At 35.8% G+C, this 22,561-nt stretch overlaps 1 protein-coding gene across 3 annotated transcripts in view; it reads left to right on the forward strand.

Annotated features, from left to right (window-relative positions):
• adgrb3 (adhesion G protein-coupled receptor B3) overlaps positions 1-22,561 on the forward strand; it is a 206,300-nt gene that overhangs the window by 152,181 nt on the left and 31,558 nt on the right. For all 3 annotated transcript variants that reach the window (XM_051125797.1, XM_051125798.1, XM_051125799.1), the window contains 3 exons: positions 8,060-8,186; positions 10,813-10,916; positions 10,995-11,097. In XM_051125797.1, coding sequence (XP_050981754.1) covers positions 8,060-8,186; positions 10,813-10,916; positions 10,995-11,097 — 334 coding nt within the window. The remainder of the gene's footprint in view (positions 1-8,059; positions 8,187-10,812; positions 10,917-10,994; positions 11,098-22,561) is intronic.

A 22,561-nucleotide genomic window follows, 5' to 3' on the forward strand; every position in this document is an offset into this window, starting at 1 on the left:
AATTGTCTCTCAGAATAGATTAAGGGCCAGTTTACCTCATCACAACCTTTAGCTTCTACAGGAAACGGAACTGTAGTGTGAGATTGTCACTTCCACCAGTGGCCTTTAAGAGACTATTTCAGAATAATTACTTCAGTGTCACTAAAGGATCAGTAAAAGATGAAACGGACAAAATCCCCAACCACCGCAAGGCATTACAGCCGGCCCAGCCGCAATCATTTTTATAGCTGGAGAAAATTATATGAGGGGTAACATTATGGTGCTATAAACCTTATTTTCCCACTTTTTCAAGTGCTCTTTAAAGAAGTACTGTATATACACTACCATTCAAAAGTTTTTTTTTTTTTTTTTTATTTAAAGAAATTTATGCTTTTATTTAGCAAGGATATATTAAGTTGATATAAAGATACAGTAAATGTACAGTAAAGTCAAATTATTCTGAAAAACAAAAATATATATATATATATATATATATATATTAAGCATTAAGTTTTTAATATTGATAAAAATAAGAAATGTTTCTTGAGCAGCAAATCAGTGTATTAGAATGATTTTTAAAGGAACATGTGACACTGAAGACTGGAGTAATGATGCTGAAAATTCAGCTTTGCATCACATGAATAAATTACATTTTAAAATATAATAAGTTTTCAAGAATATGTCGCAATATTTAAGTTTTTACTCTATTTTTGATCAAATAAATGTTTTGCTGTGTTGGTGAGCATAAGTGACTTCTTTCAAAAAATAAAATAAAATAAAATAAAAAAAATAAAATTATTACTGACCTCTTGGATGGTAGTGTACATGTTGAACCAAAGAAACAAATTTGATATGACACAGGAAGTAGAAACAGTGGTATAGTTGTGGCGGTTCATCGATCGATTATTAACAGCATTAAACCTAAAATCTTTGGGCTCAGGTCTTTAACCACTAAATTACTATGACCAGAGCAGCTCCTCTGGCAGTATCATGCAACATCTCTTTGTCTAAAACAAATGTTGTGTGATGAATTTTGTGGTAGATCTAATATTCTCCATTGTCACTCGTGCTTGTGACTATAGCTCGCAGACCCTCTTTAGAGACATTTCGTCTTGTCTTTGCTTTTCATCTGAGTCCATTTGGATTTGGCAGCCTTTTCTCCTTTGTTCCCAAGCGTGCAATTAATAACGCACGTATTTCTTTTGGCCAGGCTGTGCAGAGACAGGTTCTGTTGAATGTGGATGTTTTCTAGAAATGGGAGTCAGGTTTGGCCACACAGAGATGTCTGAAGCGCTAACAAGTTTTATTTAAATTAGTAATTAGTGCTGTGTGTGCCATGTTGTTTTTTCTTTGTAGTGTTATTAAATAGTTTATTTCCATACAAGATTCTTTCTTAGTGTTCAGTGGCTGTTAAGCTCAGAAAGGCATTAAAGAATACCATAAAAGATATTATGATCTGAGTAAGTAAAAGGATAGTTCACCTCAAGATGAAAATTAGTTATCATTTACATGCCCTCATTTTATTCCTGTATTGCATTTTTATTTTATTTTATTTTATTGTATTCCAAATAAGGAAAGTCATGGAGATTTGGAACGACATGAGAATAAATAATAAGAGTTTTCATTTTCTGTTGAACTATCCCCTTGGCATGTCTGTTGTGTTAATTCGGGTTGTTTTGTTATGATCTTTTTCAATAATTAAATGATATCTGTACAATTCCAGTCATTTAATTATTTACTTATTTAGTCCTGTCTGGGCCATGCTGTAAATTGAAAATGGCTTCTATTTAATCTTAATCATCTTCAAATATGAAAATTACACGGTGCTTCTGAGGCAGTATGAGGCAGACCTCTGTGCGGTGACCGATAAGAACAGAGAAATCGTATTTACCAAATTCAATTTTCATTGAATGAAGGGCCACCCGAGTCTGCCCCCTTGAGTGTAATTTGAGCCACTGGAATGGATTTTAGCTCTGTGGTATTATTATATGCGGCTTATGAAGAGGGAGGGGTCTCTGCCCCGAAACGCTCAGGAATATAAACAAGCTTCATATTTGTTATTAAACGAGAGCCGCTCTTATTGGGCTCAAGTAATGTGGATTTCATGCCTATTCATGATAAATTTGAATAAATTTGCTGTTGAGTTTAGTCTCTAATCTGTTTGCATGATTATTTATGTGGACGCATGTTCATTAATAAATTTGTTTGTTAGCGTGTTTACTCTTTGCACGAAATCAAAATTGGCCTGTGCAAGCAAACAATTACAGAACACAAATGCACAACTCTATCAGCTCTCTCTGGCATGATTGTGCATATTTTGAGGTGCAATTTTAATTAGCCCCAAGAGAATTTCTCAAACAACGAGGGAAAACAGCTGCTGATTTCGATGACATTCATATCATAACTCTGTGTGTCTCTTCTCGGAAGTCATTATGTATACGCTAGTGTATACAAGCTCAGTGTGAATGAGAAATCTCATGTTTTTAACCTCTGACATCTCGGGTTCAGATAAAGTGGAACATTTAAAGGACTAATTCACATGGAAATGATAATACTGTCATTATTTACTCATGCTCATGTTGTTCTAAAGCTTGTGATAGTCTCATTTTCATGCGTTTAAATGGCTAGGAGCCTGTCATGCTTTAAAAAGGCCACAGAAGCACCAAAAAGCATAGTAAGCAGTCCTGAAGTCATTCAGTAGCTTTATTTGGGAAAGTTTTGTTGTAAAAATTTGTTTGTTTCTTCATGGGAACAGATTTGGAGAAATTTAGCACTATATTCACCAGTGGGTCCTCTGAAGTGAATGGATGCTGTCAGAATGAGAGTCCAAACAGCTGATTAAAAACATCACAATAATTTGTAGAAAGTACTTGTATTTCAGCCATGAGCAATGGTTTGAAGTAAAAAGAAAAAAAAAGTCTTAATTGTGGATTTGTTTCTTACAAACACACAGCGTGTCACTTTACAAGATGTTAATTGATGGACTACAGTCATGTGGATTATTTTGATGTTTTTACCAGCTGTTGGAACTGATGGCACCCATTCACAGAAAGTGATGTTATGCTAAATTCTGTTTTGATGAAAAAACAAATTCATCTATGTCTTGAATTGCCTGAGGGAGAGTACATTTTCATCAAGTATTCTTTTTTGGGAAACTATTCCTTCAAGTCAATGTTCACTAAAAGCTATAGATTCATGGATTCATAAATTAATTGAACCTTTTTGATAAATCATTTTAGTTCAGTTCCCAAAATGTGACCACAATATGATTTGGTCATGAATCCGACTGATCTGATTCTTGATTATGACTCACTGAATCAATGATTCAATCATTTTGTGGTTAACAACTCAGAGAGGATGATTATCAGTGTATAATGACTTATATTTTGTTCTGTTCTTCACACAAAGAAAAAATATGACTTTGCAAAACTTGATATATTGCGTTCAGTTATTACGAACCACTTTTATGGTGCTTCTGCATCCTTTTGAAACTTGAAAGCTTTAGTTTCCCTTTCATTGTAATTGCTTGGAAAACAAGACCATCACAGTCTATTGTATTTATTTTTTGTGGTCTGTGAAAGCAAGAAAGACATACAGATTTGGAAAAACATGAGGTTGAAGGACAAACCGAGGTTAAACTGTGTCTAGACTGGATTTCTCATTCGTGTTGAATTGAATGCATGTTGTTAATTGCCATTAACACTGTATTTGTGAGGAGAAACAATGAAGTATGTTTATTTTGAAAAAAAAGTAGTAGGTGCACAGAGGCACTGTTTTACAAAAAACAATTATGGTAATGAGTAACAGGCAAAAAATGGAGGAAAATGTGTTGTGAATACCTAAAGTCACCATTACAATCCTGTTTGCTTGTAAGCTTTGTTCACTTAAATGGCTTACATTATTCTAAACATGGCTTCGGGATTTTGTTTGTATATTATCAGATTCAAAGTATTTCTTCCTCATCCCTGCAGAACTGATGATGAGAGTTTCCCCAAAGCTATCAGGAAGGTGTGGTACATATCCCAGCATTGTGAAAATGATAAGTTACCTTGATTTAAAAGCAAAATCTTTCTCTGTAAGGCCAAATGTTGCTTAAGTCTGCATCGGGCCATGCAGACACTTACTTGAATATATACAACTCTATCAATTTTCACATGTCTGAAAAAGCACAGGAGGGCCACACTTTGGAATAAATCTCCATTTTTTTCTTATAAATTTTTCCTCAGAAGGGATAGAGGTGGTGATTGGAATAGCAAAGGTCTTGTAGTGGTTTGCCATTAGCTATTTTTCTGAGTAGCCTCATGTGGCTTTTTTCATATTCAGATCTACTTCTCATTCATTCATTAATTCCAATAGGTAGCAAATTTCTTGACCTTGAGTTTCCAGCAAAAACACAAAATACAGAATTACAGAATCTGTATGAATTTTGACCCATGACCTATGTGGCATTAATATGCTGTGCTGGTTTATTGGGAACTGACATGCAAAGTGGCAGTCCTGCAGTTTGCTATGTTTTATCTATTTTAACTATGTTAATCAGTATTGTTTTCAGCTATTTTATAATTAGTATGTCCATTTATGACCTTACAATAATTGTGAGAGTACATGGATTATGTCACATAACAGGAAAATGAAATTAAAAATGAAGTAGTGATGTTTAAACATGGATGTAGAAAGATGAAAGGTTCTGTTTTCATGTATCCTATGTATAAATAGTTATTGTACCTTCAAAAAAGTGCTTTTTTTTGTTCTACCTGATCACAGCTTAAAGAAAATTGACATCAAGAGGAATAATTAACAGCATGTTTAGTGCTATGCAACAGATTACTGCATGATTTCAATGTATAGTATATGCTATGAGGTTGTTTGTTGATTGAGGCTGATTTGTTTTATGCATTCTCATAAACATTAAGGGGTCAAAGGTTTTTGAACAGTAAGGTTTTTAATGTTTTTTTAAAGAAGTCTCTTTTGCTCAACAAGCCTGCATTTATTTGATCCAAGGTACAGCAAAAATTTGAAATGTTTTTACTAGTTAAAATAACTGATTTCTATTTGAATATATTTTAAAATGTGATTTATTCCTGTGATTTCAAAGATGGATTTTTAGCATCATTACTCCAGTCACGTGATCCTTCAGAAATCATTCTAATAGTCTGATTTGCTGCTATAAAAACATTTTTTATTATTATTATTATGTTGAAAACAGCTGAGTAGAATTTTTTCAGGTTCTTTGATGAATAGAAAGTTTAGAAGAACATCATTTATATGTAATAAAAATCTTTTGTAACATTATAAATGTCTTTATCATTAATTTTGATCAATTTAAAGCATCCTTGCTAAATAAAAGTATTAATTTGTATAATCTGTTTCCCCAAAAAAGCTTTTTATTTCAGATAAATGCTGGTCTTTGGATCTTTATATTCATCAAAGAATCCTGAAAAAAATGTACTCACCAGTTTTAAATATTGATGATAATAATAATAAGAATAAAAACTGTTTCTTGAACAGCAAAACAGCATATTAGAATGATTTCTAAAGGATCATGTGACACGGAAGACTGGAGTAATGATGCTGAAAATGTATCTTTAATCACAGAAATAAATTATGTTTTAAAATATATTAAAATAGAAAGCAGTTATTTTAAACAGTAAAAATATATCACAGTATTACTGCTTCTGTACTTTGGATCAAATAAATGCATGCTTGGTGAGTAGAAGAGACTTCTTTGAAAAGCATTAAAAATCTGTTCAAAAACTTTTGACTCGTATTGTACTGTATAATGCCTACATTATTTTCTTGATGTTGGAATCATAGGACAAAGGATGTGTGGTTGATGAGCATTTTGTGCTGTATTTTTCTTTGTCAGGTGTACAGTACTACCGCTTTGTTTCATACAGCACTGAATTAAGTGTATGCCGAGTTGCTTTGTGAAAGTGCCTTTAAAGCATTATTGTTATACTCGAGACTTATGTATGAAATGCACAGTCCAAAAATAACTGCAAAGCAGACATGAATAGACCACTGATTGCAACGTTCCAGCAGTTCAAAGCGTACAGTTTCCTATATTAAGTGAAGTACTGCCAATAACCTGGCATCCAGTACAACTGATATAAAATATAAAGGTTATATTCAATAATCACAAGTGTAAGATATCAGAATTGTCCTCAAATCTGATTACAGTGTTATTCTGCGAGCCTAAATGTAGTGATTCAGTACCATGGACAGCGCCACATCTTGGCTATTAAAAGTCATTAGTCTCTACTCGTACAATTGCCTAGAAACCGAGTCTATCTTGAGCCTAGCGTAATTCATACACCCACAGACTCCTCCACAGACTGTGTGTCTTTCAAATTCCTCCCAGACCGGAAGAGCCAAGTGAGTAACAAGAACAGATGCAGCTAAATGGAAAATAAATTGCCTTCTCCCTGGTAGAAAATATATCAAACTTACATAAATAAGCTAACGATATATATGTATTTTTATCAAAGCCCTTTTGTTTTAAAAAATATGATAAGGTAGTGTTGCTTCTCTAATGTCATACAGTCAATGATCAGATGAATTGACTGCATATTGAGTGCATCAAATCAGATTGGTTTGCTGACACAGTAACCCACAGCAATCCATTCCACAACGTCCTAATAAACGCCTGGAGTCAGTCACTATCGGCTTGCTGTCGATGTGGTTAGACCAGACAGGGCCGCACTCCGTCTTCCACGAGTGAATCAATCCAGCCTGATTTATGTTGGACGCATATCTAGAGCTAAATATGATCCCAAACCGAGAGTCATTTGCTATGCATGAAAAGCTTTCGGATCATTGCAGATCATTAGTTAATGTACATGCAGGTACTTAGATATGTCATGAAATTTTCATATGAACCAGTATGCCTGTTACTCGCTTTTAATGAAAGTTATTATGCATGTTATCCATGCATATAAAAAAAGACTGAGTTTTAAAGCTTAATTAAACCTTGAAAAGAGAGCAATTGCTGCGGTTTAATTATGGAGATCCTCCGTAGTCTTCCTCAGGGAAAAGTTACTAAGGATGTCATGTCATACAGCCTCATGAAAAGGGTTGTATTTGTTATGCATATTGTGGAGGCACTACAGTTGCTTATGTACCTACACAAGTTCTGTTCAACTGGTTAGTCCTAGTACTTCATACAGTAACTACGGTGTTGACTAAATGATGAATTCCATTTTACACGAGAAACAATGTAATCAAACGTTAATCAATTAAGCTGAGTGAGTAAATACAAATCTGGATGATGTTTATCAGCTTTTTTACTTACTTTAGCTTTAATTTATATATCATCCAACTAAGTTAAGTAAGATATATCAGCTTGATCTGTAGATGTAACCACTGCAATATCAGCTGCGATGTGTAAGCATTAATAAATAGGTGAGATGTCTATTCTATCATTTTGCTAGCCAGAGAAGGAGAAATTGGCTGCTACCATCCAGCCCGTTTTCACGGGGTGGTTAACGGTTCCGCTTCGTTTTCGCCTGCCGTTTTCGTCTCGAGAAAAGCATGTTGTGAAATCAAATGCGTTAAAAACGGATAAACGTAAGGTATTCGCGAATACATGCCGTATTCAGGATGAACGAACAAGAAGCGGGGACTATTTCAGAGGTGTCTCCCCCCTCCGCTGTAGCGCTAGGCAGGAAGGCAAGAGAGTATCAATCTGATGCCGTCCGCCGTTTCTAGGCTGAATTTTTCCCTCAGGAAAGCGTCCAAAAGGCGCTAATTAGAAAAGCGAAAGGAAATACATATCGATAAAGAGAGATAAGAAAGAGCCGAAGCAAAACGAGAGGAAAAGCGTCAAAGGAATCACAGGTTCGGGTTTATATTGTTGTGTGGTGTGAGTGTATCTGTGAGCAGTGAGTCGTTCAGCACCACAGAGCCTCAGCGCTTCAGTCGCACTCAGTGCGTTTTGGACTAAAATGCGTTGCGTTTACTTTCTGTCGCTTAAGTAAGAAGTGAAGTGGATGAGATGCGAGCGCATTGTTGAGGATTCAGAGTGACGGATTCACAGAGAAAAATCTTGTTAAAGCGATCTAATCTTGTCTGTGTTGTGTAGGAACGATTCTTGGGGCAGCTGGAGCTCTAAAGGATGCAGAACTGTGCTCACCGATGCATCCCACACCAAATGCTTATGTGATCGGGTATCTACCTTCGCCATTTTGGCTCAACAACCCAGAGAAATAGTAAGTATTGGAATTGTCTTCTGCGGGGGATGTCAAGAGATGCTGTATTGATTAAACTGTGTGTCGTATTCAAGCCGACGTTTAATAATTTACTTTAATTATGTCATCTTTGATTACGATAGAAATCTACCTGTGCAATGCTGTGTGTGTGTGTGTGTGTGAGCTCAGAATCTGCTGTTTTAGTAATTCCCATTAAATATTTATTAAAATAATAAAACATTTCGTGTACATGTATACATATCTTTTAATATTTTAATTATAACCTCACCTTCTGTTAAAGCCCTCCCCTTTTATAGTAAATTAAGGGTAAAAAAGTAATATTTGCCATCATAATCTTCATGTTACCTTTTCCAAATGTTAAAAACATTTGTGTATGTTCACATGTGAGATGCAGTAGCATCAGCATCAGCTCTGGCCTTTTTATCAGTGATATTTGCTTTTTACATTTGCTAGTGGTGAGATGTTATGCAGATATACCAAGATATATATGTGCATATAAATTATGGTTTTCGTATTATACAGTCGTGGCTTCCTCCTCTATTACAGTTCACTGTCTCATTGATGTAGATTAATGTAATTATAACGTATAATATTAATCTTTCTTTAATCTTTGTTATATATTGTTCAAAACATTTAAATATGCTTTGCATTTGCAATGTAATGCCATCAGCTGTGGTCTCTACTAGTGGATTCAGTAGGCAGCAAAACATGGCTGTTTTAGCCTACAGAGTAAGAGGCAGCCATTTTTTCTCTGCCCATGTGACCAGTCAGTGAATAAATGGCTCCCGTGTGAAAATGATGGTGTTGTCTGCATCTCAGTGATGCAGTAGGGGCAAAGTTTGATAACTCCTATCATTGCAATGCACAACTGATATGTCACAATGACTTGTGACTCCTGGGAGCTGGGTTGAGGGGGGTTGTCAGATGGAATTCTGGGGGGGAAAGCATAAATAAATGGACTAGATGTGCATTGAGAGAGCTTAGTTAAGGCCTGTGCAACTAATACAAGAAACAATTTAAGATGAAACGTAGCTATATTGGTTGTCAAAGCAATGGTCAACATCAATTGATTGTCTGCACAGTCATTTAAACAGCATTATAAGCACCGTAACAGTTTAGTTGTGTAAAAAAGTATAAGAGAAATTATAATACTCAATATGTGTGCAAACGTCCAACCTTAGTTAAAAGAGCCAATCACATTTTTTAATAGAAGCATTGCCTGTTTGATCACCCTTGAATGTGCATTAAAGGAGAAGTCCACTTCCAGAACAACAAATTACAGATAATTTACTCAACCCCTTGTCATCCAAGATGTTCATGTCTTTCTGTCTTCAGTCGTGAAGAAATTATGGTTTTTGAGGAAAGCATTTCAGGATTTTTCTCCATATAATGGACTTCATGGGTGCCTTGATTTTGAACTTCCAAAATGCAGTTTAAATGCAGCTTCAAAGGGCTGTAAACGATCCCAACCGAGGAAGAAGGGTCTTATCTAGCGAAACGATTGGTCATTTTTTTCGGAAAAGTGTAGCTCTGGGAGGCACGTCCACGACACTACGTACTATTGAATCATATCGAAAGGTCACGCCGAACATAGGCGGAACTACAGACCCAGTGTTTACAAACCGAACGAGCAACAACTAAGGAAGTGCAAGTAAGTCAAACGCTGTTTGCAGTCAAAGAGGTACAGCAATGTTGGACGATTCTGAAGTTGTAGGAGAAAATAAGATGGAGTTTTTCACCATACTGTACCTTTTTAAGCCGGAGTACACAGACGATGAACTTAGACGTGATTTGTAGCGTCGTGGATGCGCATCCCAGAGCTTGTGCTACACAAGCTTTTGTGCTTGTGTACACATTTTTATTTTTCGAAAAAAAATGACAGATCGTTTCGCTAGATAAGACCCTTCTTCCTTGACTGTGATTGTTTAGAGCCCTTTGAAACTGCATTTAAACTGCATTTTGGAAGTTCAAAATTGGGGCACCAATGAAGTCCATTATATGGAGAAAAATCCTGAAATGCTTTCCTCAGAAACCATAATTTCTTTACGACTAAAGACAGAAAGACATGAACATCTTGGATGACAAGGGCAAGTAAATTATTTGTAACTTGTTGTTCTGGAAGGGGAGTTCTCCTTTAATAATACCATTATTTTGCATGAATTTATGACAGCATTGTTGTCATATTTTATTTTTAATTAGTTTTAATAAGAGATGTTGGTGTTTTCCAATTTTTCCAAGCTGTTCTTGCATGACTGGAAATACCTGCCTGAGGCATTACAAAGATGACCTCTGAATAGTCTGACTTGCTTTAAAAGAGATTATGTATTTTAGTTAATTATGCTTTGTGGCACTAAGCACCAACCTGTTGATAATAAGCACTGTGCATTTGAATGGAGGCTAAATACTTTTTATTCATGTGAAGGAGAGACTGAATGGGGGGAAAATGAATTACAGACAAAAAAAAAAGCTTGTGCTTTAATCCTCTAAATTTGGGCAGTATAAATGGCCTTGCTGCAATAAGCAAGCATCCTGTAATGTGCTTTATTACCAGGCACTGAAATGGGCTTTTATTAGTGGTACAAGGGTTTGAAAATCGCTCACTGAGGCTCTTGTGTGCCATTCACAGGCTATGGAGTACTCAGGGGTTCCATCTGTGACACTAATAGTGGGCTGTGGTCTTTCCTGCCTGGCCTTGATCACACTGGCCGTGGTGTACGCTGTTCTATGGAGGTAAGTGCATGGATGTACACCAATAATGCCTTTGCACTTTTGGGGGAATGCAACTTTGATAAACTGTTTGTTTTTTAGGTACATCAGGTCGGAAAGGTCAATCATTCTGATCAATTTCTGCCTTTCAATCATCTGCTCCAACATCCTGATCCTGGTTGGACAGACGCAGACACATAATGCGGTAAATATTTCAATTTTATCTCTAATGTGTGCGATATAGGTCACCGAGCATTAATTGAGAATGAATGTTGATTTGTATTTGAACAAAATGTCCACCCTGGATTCTCTTATTTATTTCTCAGCTTGCGTGTGGGCTGATTTCACAAGCTTGTCTTGAATGCCAGACAGCTCTGCTATAATATTATGCCGATCTAGCCATTTCAGGGTTTATAATGCAAATAAAACCCTGCCTTTACTTAACACTGGTGGAGATCTATCTGTCTGCTGTTTGTATATCATACCACGCCACAGGATTGTTTTAATTCCTCTATTTTGAGGCATTGTGACTCACTTAAATTCAAGCTGGCTGCCCTAATTTTCTCTGAAGTGACCTACCTACCTATCCAGATGTTCGAGTCTTTGTGTAGTGAGCTACATATTCTGCTATATGCTTATATTGTTGTGTTCATATGAACAAATAGCTTTTTTTTCTTGTGGTAAGCCATTTATGTACTGTATTTTTATATGCTTATATTCATGCTGATTAGACACTGGACCTGCATTGCATTTAGAATAAATTTAAGAGTCATTTGAGCTAAAGAAGCACAGTTTATTATATGATTGCATTTGGATTGTATTTCTTTATTGTTTGTTTGAAATATGTCACAAAATTGTTTCCTCCATGCATTTTCAGCATTGTTTATCTGTATGCTAGATTATATATGGGTCTTAAATTAGTACTCCACAAGCCACAGAAGTTATTTTTAGTGAATGAGTACATTGCTCTGTGTCCAATGCCAAAGAGAAATGATGATGATGCCTCTCTATGTTCAGAGCCACTAAATACATTAGCCACAATCCAGCTGGCTGCATTCTGAATTATACAATGCGAATGCAAAATGGACAGACACAGGTCCGAGATGCGAAAGATTGTGTCTGTATAAACCACAAATAGAATAGACATGACTGTGAAGGTTTTTCACCCTGTGTTTTTCCACAAACAAGAGACAAAACACCAAAAATGCACTTTGAATTATTGACATTGTTACATGCTGGAGGTTTTTTTATCGTCCCAGCTATCCTAACCTCTTTCCAAGTAATCGGCTTCCCTAAAGACTAAACAGTCTTTCATCATCAAACAGGTTTTTTGGTTTAGCAAAGATGGTGTTCAGTTAGGCAAGCAGGGAGTGAGCTTTGTCTGTTTGGTTTGTTACAAATAATATTTATCCTGTATATGATGATGATTAGTAGATGTGCATCACAGTAAACTTGAAGCAAAAGTCCTTTATTGTTCACAGTCCAAATGGTTCAGTTATATAACAATCTCTCTGCAATATCCGGAGCCCACGTGAATGTGAACATTTGGTGCCATTGTGAACGGAACATCTAAAGTTCAGGATCCAGGTAGGGTGAAAGCATTTTAAAGCTCTTTACATGTCAGCAATTAGTTTTTAAAAAGGACTAAATGGGCTTCCAGCTAGATGGAAATGCTCAATTTTTTTTTCAGCTCACAGTGAGATGGTGTATGTAAGTCATTCAAGATGTAATTATACGATGCAGATCCTGATCAGTAGATCCTAGAGTCAAATTTTCTCACATTCACCGTTTCAAATTCGACATCAGAGATGATTGGATATGGGAAATTGCAGAACTTCGGAAGAACAAAGATTAATTATTCACTCTCACGCTTACAAACGACACTCATTTGCCCTCGTTTGAGTAAACAAGATAAAAGAGGTTGATTTCTCACTGCTTACAAGCTTGTCAGGACTTGCACAGCTGGTGGTTTTTGGTTATCATCAGAGGAGGGTTTACACAGAGTGGAACGTTATTCCTACGCTGCCCACACAGATAGGGCTTCTGAGTGAGTCAACGCCGTTGCGGGAATAACACATTACTCAGTCGCACAGTCAGACATTTCGGTACAGGCAGCACAAGGCATGAGCTTTTTCCAAGTCTAATTCTAACGAGCGTTCTGGGATGGAAGGAAGTGAATTCCCAAGGTTAAAATAAACGAATTTCCTATTACAGTAAACTGATCAAAAGATGGCGTTGACTGTAGCTCTGTTCCAAAACCTGGTGAGATGATTGACTGGCGTTCCATCTGCACATTGAGGGCATATGGGTTATAAAAGCATGCTTTTAAGACAAACATATAGGCTTTAATTAAGCTATTTATTGGCTCTATAAAACAGTTTAAAAGGCCAATGTTTTCTCTTTTTTTATAGGAATGTTTCTGGAAATTATACAGATTGTTTATTATTTCATTAAAAACAAAAATAAGCATTACTATTTAAACAAAAAGATCTATGTAGATATACAGGGGCATGTGAAAGTTTGGGAACCCTTTGCAGAATCTGTGAAAATGTGAATAATTTTAACAAAATAAGAGAGGTCATTTAGTTATTTAGTACTGTCCTGAGTACAATATTTTACATAAAAAAGATATAGTCCACAAGACAAATAGCTGAAGTTATTAAAATAACCCCCTTCAAAAGTTTGGGAACCCTTGGTTCTTAATACTGTGTGTGATTAACTGGATATCTATGATCTATGAGTCCCTTGTTTGTTCTGAAGAGTTAAATTGAGCACTGTTCCTCAGAAAAATCCTCAGGTCTTGCAGATTCTTTATTTTTTCGGCATCTTTTGAATCATTTGAATCATCATTTGAACCTTTTCCAGCAGTGATTGTATGATTTTGAGATCCAGATTTTCACACTGAGGACAATTGAGGGACTCAAACAACTATTATAAAAGGTTCAAACTTTCATTGATGCTCCAGAAGGAAACATGATGTATTAAGAGCCGGGGGGGTGAAAACATTTTGAATTTGAAGTAAATTGTATTTTTTTCTTCTGGAAAACATTAAAGTATTTTCTGTTGCTTCCGAAGAACAGTACTAAATGGGAAAAAAAAAAATTATATTTCAACAAAATAAGACAAATTTGGACATCTTCATCCTGTTCAAAAGTTTTCTCCCTCCAGCTCTTAATGCATCATGTTTCATCACAAAAACAAACAAAAAAAAACATATATCATCCAGGTAACCACACACAGTATTAAGAACCAAGGGTTCCCAAACTTTTAATAATTTCAGCTATTTTTTTTGTCTTGTGGACTATATGTAGACATGTTTTATGTAAAATATCTTACAAAGGACAGTACTAAATAAAAAATAAGAAATGTCTCTTACTTTGTTAAAATTATTCACATTTTCACATTTTCACTGCAAGGGGTTCCCAAACTTTTGCATGCCACTGTATACAGATCAAATACTACTACCTCTACACATGGATAGTTACAGGCATGTGCGTACAACATCGATACTTGCACAGAAAACTTATACACTGTCATAGTTTTCTAAATCTTTATATTTATTTAAATAGCAATGCTTCTTCAGGTATAGATTCTTCAAGTTGTAAGACAGAACATTCATGTTAAAAAAATTATAAGGATTTTTAAAGAAGACTTGGCGGCATGCAGGACAGTATTCTCTCCGTTTTTAATATTTTACAGACCCAATAATTCTAAAATCAGCTTTGAAACAATGCAAACAGAGGTTTGGTTTAAAACGGCTTTAATGAATGTAAAACTGTACGACGGAAAAGTATTCAATAATTAATTTAAGTAATGTACAGTACATTACTTGTATGAATTATTGACTCTTTTCCTTTGCACAGTGTAAAATTCACCATTTTGTATTAATGCTTTTCAGTTCACATGTGGAATGAATAACTTCACTCAGCGTATTGCGGTGCATTATGATAGTCCTTTATTCATGAACACTACATGAGGTGCTTTAGAATGTAGCCAAAATGAGATATTTTAGAAGGCAGAATAGTTTTGCTGCCTACAGTTTGGAACAGCTTTTGTGTTTGGGAGCATGCCTACAATGCCTTAAGGTTTTGGAACAGAGCTTTGGTGGGTTGTTTGCCATTAAACATGGCATTTACATTGTTTTTTGTGTATTAGACATGCATGTGCTTTGGCCTGTTGTGGTGCAATGTATCGTTACTGACGTCATTATTCTAAGAACGTCCAGCGCAAGTCTTGATGACAGCAGTATGGCAAGTCCGGTCCATTAATGGACCGTAATTACATCTGGACCTCTGCTCTGTCCACATCTAAGGCATCAGTACAGCATTTTAAAGCGGGCAGTGCGTCTGTGTTACCATGACAATGAAATGTCATTCTCCAGTGTATCACTTCCTTGCCAGTTCTTTTTGCAGCTATTTGCCACGCTCTAAAGCAGCAATTTAGAGTAATTCCTGCTTCATCACGCTGGTGAGGATGCATACGTGTGTCATAGGGCGCAGGCTTTCGCCTCCAGATGGAGGTCGCACATATGACGTGATGGTCATGCGAGGAAGAAGCACTCAGCCTGCGGCTTCTCTGAACGTTGAGCTGATCTGAAGGCCTGTCAGTGCTGATCATACACACTGCCATCTTCCACTTTAATTCCACACCACATCATTTTGCATTTAGCATGAGGGAGGGTTGAGCATTTCTCCCAAATGACTGCAAATTCTATTTGCGAATTGGAAATGAAACAAATGTTGACCCCTCCACAATTGTAAGCAAAATCTGTATTGTAGAATGATTCATTTTTTTAGGGATACAAAGGGTTTGACGTCTTTATTGCATCAAAGATGTAAAGCATTTCTTCTTTCCTCCCACGAAATGATTAAGGCGCTGACAACAGTTTAGTCCCCTGTCAGTAATTTAAAATGTGCTTTTCTTTTTTCTGGTGTTTGGATCTTCATAGGTTTGATTAATGGCAGCTATGAAAGTAGACGCAGAAACAGACGCAGACATGCTTATACCTCGTTATTTTGGATCACGGGTGCTTAGTGAATCAAACACTGAAATACTAAGGACGTGCAACAAATAGGAACCTTTGATAGATGTTCAGTACAAACCTGCTCTTAATAAAGGAGCTTTTTCAGCTGAAATGTAGCACAGATATAGACCTTTAGTCAATATGTTTTTTCATGCAGTAGACCCGTGAGATATTACGATGTGTATACTGCTAGTGAGTGTTGAGACAAGAGCTGAAGACGTACGGTCTGTGCTGTAGCTCTTTTAAGAGAATCATCGGGACAGAAGCAGACTCTGCGTTTATTCCATTAGCAGCACCTAAAGTGTCTTATGGGGCTCTAGGATTATTAAATGGTGCTCCGAGACTTCCTCTTATCTCTCGCTGCAAGAAAAGGTGCCATTTAATCCAGTGGTGAGTTGTGAAGTATCCGAGTGCCAGTATGTAGTAGCTGTCAGTGGAAATGAAACGACAGATTTATATGAATCAGACTTTATTCACTTTAACTTTTACTTTCAATTTAAAGTTGGTCAGTCTTAAAGAAGAAGTGTTAAAGGAGACTTTTCACGTCATCAGCCTTCAATTATCTCAGTGGAGTTTGGAGCAATTAATTGAGCGAGTTTGGCTTGGCAGCCACAGTGATTGACTCTATCTATCTATCTATCTATCTACTATCTATCTATCTATCTATCTATCTATCACAATTCAATTCGATACTGATTCACAAGCTTGTAATTTGATACAATTTGATACAAAGTTTTTTTTTTTTTTTATGAGTCTCTGCAATCGCCTTTCCTAATAACGTGCTAGTTAGCAAGTTTGGCGGCTAATCGTGCTAAATGCGGCTAAAGTAAACAATCTCTCCGAGCACAGCTCGTCACTCCACAGAGAGGAGAGGGGCGGGGCGAGCAGAGCTCATTTGCATTTAAAGGAACAATCCCTCAGAATGGGATGATTTTTTGCAGAGCTCATTTTGACAAGGTAAAAAGGGTGTTTTTTACACAACCATTGAGAATTTTTAACCAAAGTATATTATAGACTTTTCATTAAGACCCTAGAGAATCATATCAACTTGTGGAAAATGGGCATCCAATGACCCCTTTAACAGAAAACAGGTTAGACTAATTGGTTCTTGGGATTTAAGAATTAATATTGTTTCGTAAAAATCTATTAAAAATCGAGACATCTATCTGTCTATTTATCTATCTGTCTATCTGTCTATCTATCATTCTGTCTATCATTCTGTCTGTCTGTATATATCTTATTAGTATTCAAATAAACCATACACAGCTTTAAAACCTTTTAAAATCTGAGGCAAGGTTGACATCTTGACAAACATTTCTAGTAAAAACATTATAGTTAGATTAATTTAATTTAATTTCTACTTCCAAGATTCAAATTCAATTTGCTATTGTCTATTTGCTACCTCAGATGAAATCCAGAAATTATACTGGAATCAATTTATGATTCACTACCCTTTACTGGTCAGCCAAGACAGTTATTATAATTAAAGTTGTTTTATTTTTATAGAACATTACAGAGACATTTCTGAATAATGTGCACTGATGAATCATGCGCAGTAAAAACAAAAAAAGTGTTTTACAGAGTTAATAGGATACATTTGTTTAATATTGACTTATATAAGGACAGGAAAAAGCATCATGTTGAATCATCATGCATCTCTTAAGAATTGATGGTCAGCTTTTTTACTAAACATTTTTCGGTATCTTTTTGCGCCAGACCTCAAAAACATCATAAAATGATCCTAATCTTCACCTTCAAGACGAGTCTATAATTTAGTGTCTGTATTTATGTGCAACTTCCTTTTGATCACTTGCTGACTTGTTTATCTCCTCAAGTACTAAGATGTGAGGATAGCCCGCGGCACCTTTCCAAACACAAACATCAAGGATTTTGATTGGAGAGAACCGATCCGAGCAATGTTTGAACATGATGAAAAGCATTCGGAATTTAAAAAGTACTTACCTCACTGAGGTTTTTTCATTTTGTAAACGATGACACTAGTAACACTCAATGCAGTTAGCAGTGAAGGAAACTATAGAAGAAAACGCTGTGTGATTATTTGTGGTATCTATTCTAAATATTCCCCTATTAAGCAGAGGTTGGCGCAGCCATACTTAATGAATTGTTTAGATGCTACTATTGTAGTGTCGGTGCTTTTATTTTACCTCACTTGTTGAATAATAGAAAGCAACATTTTCGTATCTTGGCGGAGCAGCAGCATTTGTCATAAATATTAATGTAGGAAAGGCATTTATGTCAAAACAGAAACAACCCTGCTCAAAGAGCTGAAGAGTGCTGTTTGTATCAGGGTAGATGTGGGGAGTATGTAACATTAATTGGCGAGGAGAAAAGCGTTTCCAGCAATAATCTTGACAGAGTGTGAATAAATAGTTGTTACAATGAGATATCGTGCTACAATTCAAGAGTGCAATGACGGCAGGATCACTGAAATATCCAGACTAGGGAAAAAAGACCATTTGAAGCATATTCTTCCTTGTTGCATAATCTGGCTTAATTAGCCTGCATTTCAGCATCATGTCAGTTTGACTCTTAGCCATGCCTTATAGTAACAACACCTCCTTTACATTGTGCTGATCTGTGAAAGCACTGAACTATTTTAAACAGCCACTGCTACCACAGCTTTGGTGTCAGTCTGTATCGGCTTAGATTTGAGCCTATTCTTTACAGAAAGCTGTAATATGGCTTCAGAAAGACTTGGAATATATTGAGTATTGACTATGTTGTTTTTTTGTTGTTGTTGAGCTTTTTTGTCCTTTAATGTCACTTGCTCACTGTCAAGCTGTTCTCATAACATAGGAGTAAATATTCATAGAACATTTTTAAAATAAAGGTTAAACAGGCTTCATTGGGAGATAAAATAAATTGACTTAGGTTTACTTTAAAAAAAAAAAGGCTGATTGGACAAGATATCTGATATCTAAAGTTATGAATCATGTTTAGAAAGCATCTTAATTTTTTAGTTAATTTTGCTACTGAGGACAATTATCTGTCAGTAGTGAATTAATGACTTTTCTAATTACATAAATGTAGAATTATATTATTAAGTTGCTCCTTCCTATTATCAGAGGTTTATTCTACTCGTTTGCAGAGGACAGTGCTGTGACCTCATATTCCCAGTGCATATTTACTTTTAAATGACTTAGATTATGCTATATTATTTTTTTATTATTATTCATGGGATCATTTAATCATATCTTCAAAGAGAATATTAAAGCTCCCTCGAAGAATCATCTGAAATGAAAGGGATTCTGTGTTGATAAGAAACCGTGACGGATGACTCACGGATCAAATCATTGCGCTTTAAGTCAAGCATTTGAATGCTTCTGACACATCAGCCACTTTGATGATCTGTAGAGATAGCTTTCAATAAAAAACACACTCTAATTTGTTTTATCTATAACTTTGCCTTGGGATAAAATGAGTCAGTCTTTTTCATGTTTGAACAGCTGAATGATAAATAATTAATGACAGCTTAATGGGCAAACTGACCTACTGCACTGGCAAACTTATGACACTGGCATCTGTAGATATTATCTGGGGTGGTATATTCCCCCCAGCCTTACAGTTTAGTAGCTTCGTGAGGAGCACAGTATTCTATAGATATCTTCTGACAGCTTGGTCCCTGCGCAACGTGTGAGTGATATGATAGAATGACGTAAACCCATTCCTGTAGACTGAAAACCAAAGAGAGCAGCGCCATTTAAAGTATCACCCTTGGCGAAGTGTAAGATGACAAATGCGTAAAGGGAAATTAAATTTTCACGATTCGATTTGGATGCAGGCTCAAGCTTTTAAAAATATGGGCTTATTTTATATTATTTATATTTTATTTTATTTATTTTAACAGTGCATTTTATTGGCTGTGTATTTGTACTCTGCATGGTTACAATAAAATGAAATCTAATCTAAACATAAAAAATCTATATTTTTTATTTTATTTTGATTTCTCAATTTTAATCGATTCTCATTTTTCTGAAATGATATTGATTCTTAAATTCCCAAGAATCAATTAGTTTAGCCTGTTTTCAGTACACACATTGTAGCGCGCTTCCCATCCAATAAATCACAATAAGCTTTAGCCTTAGTTACTTTTGGTATCAAACAAAGTCTCAGATTTTAAATTATGGTCATTTTATTACAGTATTCAAACAATAAATGCTGTTTTGGCACTGTTTAATGTGGACTGACAGATCGCTGTAGTGACTCAGTTCAAAAGAATCAGCAGCACGAAAGTATGTGAACTAATCATCTCGTCTGCTTTATTACCAGTTACAACACAAAATAAATATGAATGAACATCTAAACGTATGGTAAAAAAAAGTGTACAACTTGCTGAAATCCATATCCTGTCTCATGTAATTGTTCATTCAGTGTTTCAGCCGCGGAAAGACACCAATATAACAGCTTATATATAATATAAAAGCTTATATACAATATAACGTCACATTTACTTCAGAAAAAACACATTCATGACCATAAACTCATTAGTCGCAAAATATATGCACCAATACATGTATATTTTACAGATTACTTGCCATGCACTGTACAAGATATATATGACCCTGGACCACAAAACCAGTCTTAAGTAGCTTATATTATTATGAATATTTGTAACAGTAGGCAAAAATACATTTTATGGGTCAAAATGATTGATTTTTCTTTTATGCCAAAAATCAGGATATTAGGAAAGATCATGTTTTATGAAGATATTTTATAAATATATCAAAACTTAATGTTTGATTAGTAATATGCATTGTTAAGTGCTTCATTTGGAGAACTTTAAAGACAATTTTCTCAATATTTTGACTTTTTTGCACCCTTAGATTCCAGATTTTAAAATAGTTGTATCTCGGCCAAATTTGTGCCAATACGCAGCACTAATATATAGTGAACTTTAACAGAGAACACTGTTGGAAAGCATCTTGTAAAAAAGCTATTCCACAAACAAAGCTTCAGGATATTTCATTATTAATGTTCTATTTTGCATTTGAGTTGCTTTCAATTCATTACATTAATGTATTAGTTAATTGCATTTTATTGAAGTGTACAGGCATTGAATTGCCATTATGGGCACAGAGTCGTCTAGTGTGTTCAAACATGCAGTCTCATAAATTAAAACCCAGCTCTATACATAAATGAATTTCATTATGCATTCAATGTTTACAGTGATTTTAATATTTCTCATAATTTGAAGCATATTATATAGGCTAATTTTTTTCGTATTTTTCCAACCTCAAACTGTGTGTCCGGAGGCTTATTGAAGTGAGTTAGCATTACACCAGAGAGTCAATGTCATGTATGAAAATGAACTCGCAAACCTTATAGCTAATGTCTTGAACCCTCCCCGGCCTCACGTTCACGTATTTGAATCCCAGCAGCGCACATCAGCATCAGCCCTTCGACATCGACGCGCGCCTCCCTTTACGTCAGCTATGTTGTACTTTACTGTTCTCCTGAACTTCCTCTGTTGCCATGGATACAGACACAGTGGGCTCAATATCTCCCGGCAATTTGCCTTTGTAAAGGGCAGTGTGTACTCAGGATTTCAGCTGAGGCTGTGTGCCACCCCCTCCACTTCCTCTGCTGCCCAGCTCTTCAGGCAAACCCACACGCATACAGATATAGTACATTTGGTACTTAAAGATACAAGTCAAATTCCCACTCAGGTTAGCTGCTTTTGGTGTCATGTGCCTTCAGATATTTCAAATGTGATCTGAATGCATCTTGTTGCTCTGTGTGATCTGCATTAGGATACATTAGGATAGAAAGTTAGGGTTTTTTTCTACGTAATATATTTTTTAAATATTCCTGTGATGCAAATTTTCAACAGCCATTACTCCAGTCTTCAGTGTCACATGATCCTTCAGAAATCATTTTAATATGTGTATAGAAGACCTGACAAAGTACATTATGTTTCTCTTATGTTTGAAGTTTTCTTCTGTCCATTTGTGTTGGCTGCCACTTGTGCTTGCCCCATTACCCAGCTGTAATAAACACAGCCTTAACAGTCATGCAAGCTACTTGTTAAGAGTGTCAATCGATACTATATTTATAGTAGTTAATTTATGCTCTGTGTGGCATAAGTGTTTCTTCATCAGTCATTAGCACTGGCCCATATGGCTGTGAGGTCCTGCGGTGACATGCATGTGCCGTGAGGATCATCACCTCCCATCTCGTTTGCTAAGCAGCTAGCATTAGGCAGGAAATAGAATGAAGTGCATCTAGAAATAGAATGAAATTCAACACTTAGAAATGAAAAAGAATTGGTATTGCTGAATGTTACCTCTTTACCACTTTATAAAAAGTGGTGCTGTAATTCTAAATTCTATGTGTTGACGTAGTTTCAACTGAAACAGGAAGGCAGGGCGGGACATATCAAGCAGTCCCACCCCATTTTTTGTAAATAGCCAATAGCGTTTTGTTTATATCACAGCTTGGGCCAACCAAATTAAAAAGTAAATCTGCATTTAACAGGGTACAACAGCAACAGTCTCATCCGTATCGCTATAAAATATAGACCAATTATAGGTTTGTAAACATTCAGGGTGTGTGCACATCATGGTTGTAGAAAACCCCGGAGAGATAGAAAACCCTGGAGAATTACACGGATACGGTACAAAATAGT

The sequence above is a fragment of the Labeo rohita genome, chromosome 13 (genome assembly GCF_022985175.1).
Source record: "Labeo rohita strain BAU-BD-2019 chromosome 13, IGBB_LRoh.1.0, whole genome shotgun sequence".
NCBI classification, from domain to species: Eukaryota; Metazoa; Chordata; class Actinopteri; order Cypriniformes; family Cyprinidae; genus Labeo; species Labeo rohita.